General features: G+C 33.3%; 1 protein-coding gene across 1 annotated transcript; it reads right to left on the bottom strand.

Annotated features, from left to right (window-relative positions):
- Positions 1–211: 211 nt before the first annotated feature.
- LOC112507398 (dof zinc finger protein DOF2.4-like) lies at positions 212–1,887 on the bottom strand. The gene is made up of 2 exons (XM_025111974.1): positions 1,745–1,887; positions 212–1,499 (listed from the first exon to the last, which is right to left on the bottom strand). The coding sequence occupies exons 1-2, from the start codon at positions 1,796–1,798 to the stop codon at positions 591–593; spliced, it is 963 nt and encodes a 320-aa protein (XP_024967742.1). The 5' UTR covers positions 1,799–1,887; the 3' UTR covers positions 212–590.
- Positions 1,888–8,461: the final 6,574 nt, after the last annotated feature.

Raw genomic sequence — 8,461 nt, 5'->3', positions numbered from 1 at the left:
AGGGTTGTGATACATTAGTTTGCCCATATTACACAAATTCGATTATTAGGAATGGAGATACAACTTATCATCCAAACAAGATGATCGAATATGTTATATGCATAATGGCCTCCATGATTCTATTCTTAGTGTAAAATAAGTTCTTGGGAGATTGATTGCATATGGGATACGAATTGAAGTTAGATTCAGACTAATTAAGAAACCATTGTTGTTAGATTAACAGCTAATCATCATTAATTATATATGAGTACATAACACAATAAAGAAACAGCACACATGCTTGCACACAAATTAATAAAAACATTAATTCTACATTAAGTACAAGTAAATGAACTCGCAAAACATATTAGTAGAATTACAAGCACGATATACTACTAATCAACACATTCAAATTGATTACCACAAACCTACCATTGTTTCTCTTCGATTCTTCAGCAATCAAGCATTCATGAGACATGAAACCATAACTAATCAATCTTGAGCAAGATCATCACATCTTGGTGGTTATCTAGGGTTTGGAGAGTCCAAGTTAACTCAATTGAGTACTTCAAAGTCATCAGTAGATCAAAGAAGTTCCCCAAAGAGTGAGATTATATGAAATGTGTTGTTGGAGTTGAAGAAGTATTGACGCCAGAAAAGTCAGCCCATGTATTTCCCACTGGCCATGGTTGTTGATTAGTGTGCTCAGAAACCCCAAGAATTTGTCTTGATAAATTCAGACCTCGGTTTGCTTCAACTTTCACCGGAGGGTCTGCCTGAGAGTTCTCGGTCATTGAAGATGGTGCTTCAACTGCTCCTTCATTTTGATAGTGAAATAAGTTGCTACTATTAGGTATCTCGATTCCAGCCAAGAATGGCAATCTCCAACTCTCACCACTTCCAATTGATAAAATGTTACTGAAATTATTTGCATTTGAGCTACCAGTTCCTAGTTGGAAGTTACCCATTTCATTTTGAGTATGAAATCCACCAAGATTTGATGTAATATTGCCAGCAACGCCTCCATATGAGTTCATGAAGGGCAATTGAAGAGAGGGTGGATGTGAAAGTTGAGCACTTGTTGCTATGTTTTCCGTGCTACATCTTGATGGACTCCCACTTATGGATTTAGCTCCTTTTTGGCTTGGGGATTTCGAGTTTCTGCTGCTTTTGTTACTTCTTTTGTTCCTCCTACAACCTCCTCCAACAGGAACATTCCTTAGAGCACCACCTCGTGTCCAATAGCGCCTGCACGTCTTGCAAAAGTGCCGAGGCTGTGTGAGGCTGTAGTTGTTGAAGTAGCAAAATTTGGTGTTGGTGGAATCACAACGAGGGCAGTTTAATCCTGGCTCAGGCATGGGTAGCTTGGCTAATCTGGCTCGATCCACCATAGATCCTGGTCGAATTGATCCTTCACCACCACCACCACCACCTCCATGTTGTGGAGGCGCCAGTGGTGGCTGAAAATTAGGGTTTTCACCTCCACCACCACTTCCTTGTTGATGGTTTGATTGTTGCAACTGATCATAAAACACAATAACACAAAGCTAATTAAAGGTACTTATACTAACATGGTATATTCAACACAGAAGAGATGTAAAGAGGATATATACACACACACACACATACATACATACATACATACATATGCATCATCTTCTTTACATATATGCTCTCTCCTTTTAATGTTGATTGGATGTAGAATTAAGAAGAAAAGATAAAGATAAAGAAATTATACCAAAGGGGAGAAGCTTAAAGATCATACCTGTTGATGCCAATTGTGGTGATCTAGAAAGGGTGTAACAGATGAGAAAACCATGGTCTGAATTTGATCTTTTTTTCTCTTTTAGAAAGTTTCAAGGGATTTACGGAAATACATGGGCAAGAATCAAAAACTAGAGAAATTATACAAGAGTGTAGTGAGAGAGAGAGAGAGAGAATGAAGGAAGGAAAAAAGAGAAGACGATGAAGAGGAGTAGGAGGCTTTGAAATGCTTAATATTCTTTGATTTCTTTTTAGTATTTTAAATAATTCCATTTTTGCATCTCTCTTTTTGTATATATTATAATAATTAGGGTTCATGGGAGTGGGAGGTGGAAGTTTCTTAGCCATGAAGCTTTCTCAGAAATACAGTGTGATACGACTGCATCTTAGTGCTCCGATAAAAAAAGAGAAAAAATATGACCGGTCCATGCATGTATACACATATGAATATATGTGCATGCATGGATGATGACAAGCTAGAAAACGTGTGATTGTGATGTATTTGTATACATAAAATATATATATATATATATATATATATATATATATATATATATATATGCATATGTAGGTTAACGTGTGAAATCCACGTTATGATAGTGGGATGGTGGGATCAATCTTTTACAATTATAAAGTTTGTAATCAGGGTTAGAATCCTTTTTTGGAAACCCTTCACTAATCGCTACCAGACTTCTGCTCAACAACATCTAATCTCATCAAACTTAATGAATTAAAGACTTGATTTTTATAAGTTAATTTTTTCTTAAAATCCTACGGCTGTAAGATATCACACTTTTAATTAATTAAAATCCTACCGTTCATTAGCATTCTCTCTACATGTCTAGTCTCTCTCACTCTCTTTTCCTTTTTCTTTTTGCTTTCTTTCTTTATTACAACACAAACCTTTTTTTGTGGGCGGGTAAAAAACAAGAATATTTTTTTCACATTGATTTTTTTTTGTATCAACAAGTCGTTTGGTAAACTTCAAGTCCTATGATTGGACTCGTGAGTCCCAATGAGAATGTTAAATGTACGATTATATTGATCTTGACCTGACACATATAATGAATATATGTTTTTTGAGAGAGTATAATTACAATAAAGAAAAATTAATACCTACACAACTTGTTAGTTAAAGCTTCAAACCCACAATTCTTGATAGATCGACTTGGTTAACCGTGTACAAATTATCTTAGTTAATTTGAAAGATCTCTTGATCTACACGGAGAAACAAATCGGCATTGATTAGGGTTTTGTGAGCTGAATAGCTGCTACTTAATTATAGACAAGTTCACGACATGTTCTTGAAGGAATCTTGACATTGATTCGGGTCAAGAAAGTGTTGTGTTATTCCCTTATCAATTTAAGGGGGTCCAACATGTTTTGCTTTATGGTATATGCGTGCCCATAAAAAGAGATATATACCTTTTAATCCCTTATCATTAGGGTGGAGAGAGTGAGGCAAAAACATAGAACGAGATAGAAAAACAAAGTTTTCGTTCAACTAATTGCATTGTTTCTGTTTTTAGTCTCGTGCGTAAATTAAACCGTAGAATCGAGCTAAAATTTTGTGGAGAGGCTGGAATAAAGGGTTTTCATTTATGAATGGGGATATCGGATTTGAGAAGAGGAGTTCCAACATATATTGATAAGAATGGTCCAAAGTCTAGCTGATATGTGATTTTAACACGCCTCTTCCAATGAACGCTAGCTAGGCACAAATTGTCCTAGTGTTTTGAGAGGGGGTTAATTAAACATATTATATAGGGAGCTAGACGAGTATATATTGCGCTATGATACTATATGAGATTTGGAACCTCAAATTTACTCTCTAAAAGTGTACTCTAACACGCCCCCTCCAACAAAGGTCCCAGAGTGTCGATGGAGGGCTAGGCGGGTGAAGGGCCAGGAAATTACCCCATAGTATTGAGTCCCTAGAATGGTAGACCTTGGCTTTTACTACCATATGAGAATATGTGAAACTTCAGATTAATCTCCAAAAGAGACCTTGAGGAGAGAAGGAATGTTCCAACATATATAAAGGGGAATTTGTCCAAGTCTAGCCGATGTGGGACTCTAACATTGTCTTCTTTGAGATGTGTTACGCTCCTAGGATCATGTCGGAGAGAACATTTTATCCTATCGTTTTGATTACAGTGGAAGATTATTGTGGTTTTTTCCATTCAACCGAGAATATTTTTCCACATTAAAATCGATTGCCTCTATTGCAATTTGATTGCTTTTACTTATTTCTCTATTTGGTTACCACGGTTATACAAATAGGGGGATTGGTGTTCCACAATTGGGTTTGAGTTCGTTATGTTTTGGTCAAATGTGGTTTCCTCCCAAAAAGTGGTATTAGAGCCAATCTAGGTAAAGGAAGACATTTATAGGAGACACACGAAGGGTTTGTTAAAAGAAGGCAAAGAATATTATGTATATCTACTAAAAAATTCTTTACAGGCTAATGCAAGCACCAAGAAAATGGTACAGAAAGTCTGATTCGTTTATGGGAAAGTAAGGCTTCAAGAAGATGACTTCTCGACATTATGTATTCAACACTCGAATGATTTACTCTATGTGGATAACATGTAAATTGTAGGCCAAACTCATTTACAATTGATGAATTGGAGTAACAATTAAGCAAGGAAGGCTTTTGATCATATGAAAGATTTGGGGTTTTGGAAAGCAAATTATGGATATTCGTGTATATATATATATATATATACCAGAACAAAGAGAAGAAACAATTGTCCATGTCGCTAGATAATTACATAGAGATGATGTTTAAAATGTTCAGTATTGAAAAAGTTAAACATGATATATGTATGTATATATATATATATATATACAGTTCTCAGCTTGTTGTACATTTTAGTATGAGTACAAAGTCCCACTATCAAAAAACATTTGAAGAAATGAGCAGAGTTCCCTACTCATCAAGGGTAAGAAGCTTAATGGATGCCATGTTCTACACTCGACTAGACATTTCTCATGAAATTATGGATGGTAAGTCGATCCGAGGATCATTATATATCAAATCCAGGCAATTAGGATTGGAGTGTTGTGAAATAGATCATGTGCACCTTAGAGGTACTTTCAAATGAACTTAAGAACCAAACCCTATGGATTATGGGTGATCATTTTGCAAATTTATGTATCCATCTATCTTTGGTCCTTTTCCCTTTATTGAAGCACCCAAGATGCAAGAGATATCATATGGGTAACCACTTAGAAGCCATTTGAGTTCAAGATGAACTTTGCTTGCTTTTGGAAACAAGATGCTATTGCTCCGAGCATGCATTGCAATTGCAAAGTGTTTATGCTTTACATGGAAAATTAAAGGGTAAGCTTCAACCACAAATTATAAAGATGACCATTATGAATACAGTATCCTTTCATTATCGTACCTTCCTTTTCTATCACCTAAGTGCATGCATCATGCATCAACGTATGCCACTTATGAAAAATTTGTGGTAATTTTGGTTTTAAAATATTTATATTTATTCTGATATATTATTTTCACAGTAATTTAGAGTTTATTTTCCAACACTGTTGGTGACAAAGAAAAAACACATGCAACTCAATAAGTATCTTAATTAATAGTGTAAACTAATACTTGTTACATTTAAGAACCATACCTATGTTACATTTAAGAACCGTTCTTATACAAAATTCATGTATAAATTCTATCAAATTAGTCGGTCTCTAGCACATGACTAGTAGGTTTTCAAGGACAAAGACCACATATGCATGAATGTCATCGTTTTGTACAAATCGGAGGGAGTTAAAGTGACAGTAATCTCGAGTATGGGGAGAAAAACAAAATATATTACACCCAACGATACAAATATAATGATAACTTGATAATTTTTATGAATAAATATTGAATACGAGTGTCTTAACATGCCCATGTCCTTGTTGACATTGTATATTAATTAATTAAGTTAATTACTCAATTTTTTTTTTCTAAATAATACTCTTACGACTTGTCTATGAGTATAACAATGCATGTAAATTGTAAAGTTAATTCGTTGTTTGAATGATTTCATGTTTTCTCTTTACAAATTTCGCGTTCATAACATATAAATAAGAGATTATTTTGAATAAAATTACATTTTAAATGCAAAACAGAACCATTCTATATATACTTGTTTTGTCTATTTGTTCATCCCTAAAAAGCATACCATCTTTTGGATTTTTTAGAAACAATGTTTATAAACAAAAAGTGAAAATAGATCAAAAGGCTAAGGGGTCGTTTACAAAACACTTACTCGATAAGTGCTTACACTAACGGGTAAGATTTTAGTCCACCAGAACGACATCATATGCAACAATTTACCCGGTAAACGTTTACCATGGTAAGAATCGTTCGTCTTCACTTACCGGGTAAGACTCATGCTCCTTGTCTCACTCTTACCGGGTAAGATTCTTGATCCTTATCATATTCATCGGGTGAGGTAATATCACTTGGTAAATACTTACCCGGGTAAGTTTGTTGGTAAACGGCCCCTAAATTGATTTGGGTGGTGTAGCATAACAACCCTCTTTTTGGAACGTAATGAGTCCGTTCTTATTTCTGATGTACCTTGTTTGCCTCTTAATGCTAAGAGTGATTTTTATAAAATCCTGTTGTTCAAAAAGAAGTCGAATTTATTTATTATAGAGTAAATTTTGGTTTTGGTCCCTGAACTATATGAGTTTTAAGACATTCAATTTATTCCTAATCTTTATTTATTTTGCATTTGTATCTGACGTTTGCAAAATCGCTTTTCATCTCTCGCGCTAACAGCCATTAATTATTTTTGTGGTTAAAGAAAGCGTATTTTAGAGAACGAATAGTAAGAACCCAATAAGGTGAAGCATGATAGAGACATTTTTGCTTGAATGAAATTTGACTATAGAAGGTGGAATATTCGTATATAGGAGATTATAAGAAAAAATCAATCGATAATAATGATGTATATTATATTAATAGATTTACAAATTAAAACAACAAAAGTATCTTAAAATGACAAAAGTAATATACAAAATTCACTTAAATAGCTAGAATTGTTTTTCTAACATTGTTCGAAACAAAACCTTAAATCGGTACTTCATGATGAACTTTTCCCAATAAGCTGTTAAATTGAAATATTATTATATAGGAGTTTAACAACTATTGTTTACCTTAAGTTCTCAAAAAAAAAAAAAAAAAAAAAACTCTAGCTCGAATCTAGGGTCAAATTCTCCCTCAACTAAGCTAGTAACTTTTCTACATGGTATCAAAGGGCTATAGTATTCAAAACAATGATGAACAAAGTAAAATAAAATTCCAAGTGAGGCTGCTCGTCAAACAAGAAAGAGCAGCATTATATATTAAACAGGGTTTAAATTAGCCATGTGGAAGGCAAAGATGAACGAGAATAACTGACTATGATAGATCAATGAAAGACCTAAGGACAAGGAATTGCATATTTGTAGTTCTAATAAGGAATAAAAAAGATCTAGTAGAATAGGGAAGAGATTGGGCTGGCATAAGGGCATCGATCAAAATTGTTAAAACGTTATAATTGCCAAATGAGTTAAAACAAGAGGTAGAATGCAAGATGGATTAAGCTAAATAAGCATGGATAACAATTAAATATTGAAAACGAGCTCAATATTGAATATTTTTTAATTTAATAATATTATTAAGAGTAAATTACAAATTTGGTTCCTATGGTTCTAATATTTTTCTTGGCTTTGGTCCTCAGAATTTGTTTATTCTAAGATAGTCCCCAGAGTTTGTATTTCCGTAACACATCCGTCCATACCACTAACGGTTGTTAACTTCCATTCATTAAATGAGGACGTTCTTTTACAAACTATATATATAGACAAATAGCCGTGTGAGAATAATGTGTATCCAAGGGCGGAGAGCTCTTCTTATGTTATTCGCCTTAACTCTCGTTCTCATCGGAACCCAACCTTTTATATGTATATGTATATATATATATAGTGGGAAGTTCAGAGAAAAATCCCAAAAAAATGAAAAACTATGGAACATCCTGGTAACTGTTCATCTATATAATATGGACATATGAATACAAGTAAGTGAAGTTATTTTTTTGATTTCTATGCACGTGGACATGTATCGCACATGTGTATACCGGACAAATTGCTTACAAATTACTGCACATATGCATACCGTTTAAATGAAATATTATCAGAATGTTACTCAATTTTTTTTTTTTTTATTTTTTACAATTTTCTCCTAAATCTAACCATATATATCACATCTTATAGATGCTCTTCCCCTAAAATTTGTTCCTTTTTCAATTAAAAATTTAATTAATGCATCATATTCTATCTCACAAATAATTAGTCGAATTAAATAATATTTACTTCCATTAATTAGTTTAAGTTTAATTTAAATATATTTTTAACAACTTATAATCCATTTTCACCTTGTTTTCTTAACTAATTTTTTATTTTACCAGTTGGACTGATTAACATAAAATAAATTTTATATGGATTTATTTTATAAATAAATTAATCAAAATTATCTCCCTAAATTTCATTTTCCACATGGGCCAACTCTTTTTATTGGTGGCCCATATGGATTATTCTTTTGGGCTGTAAAAATGGGACAATCGTTCTATTCTTGCTGGATTGAAATGTTGGGCCAAATTGCTGACATCCATTATCCATATAATGTGATTAATTACCTAACCTTTTAATTTTTTAAAATTTATAT

The sequence above is a fragment of the Cynara cardunculus genome (genome assembly GCF_001531365.2).
Source record: "Cynara cardunculus var. scolymus isolate 2C chromosome LG 2, CcrdV1, whole genome shotgun sequence".
Classification (NCBI taxonomy): domain Eukaryota; kingdom Viridiplantae; phylum Streptophyta; class Magnoliopsida; order Asterales; family Asteraceae; genus Cynara; species Cynara cardunculus.
The sequence above is the reverse complement of the archived record's forward strand: the minus strand, read 5'-3'. Positions and strand labels throughout refer to the sequence as shown.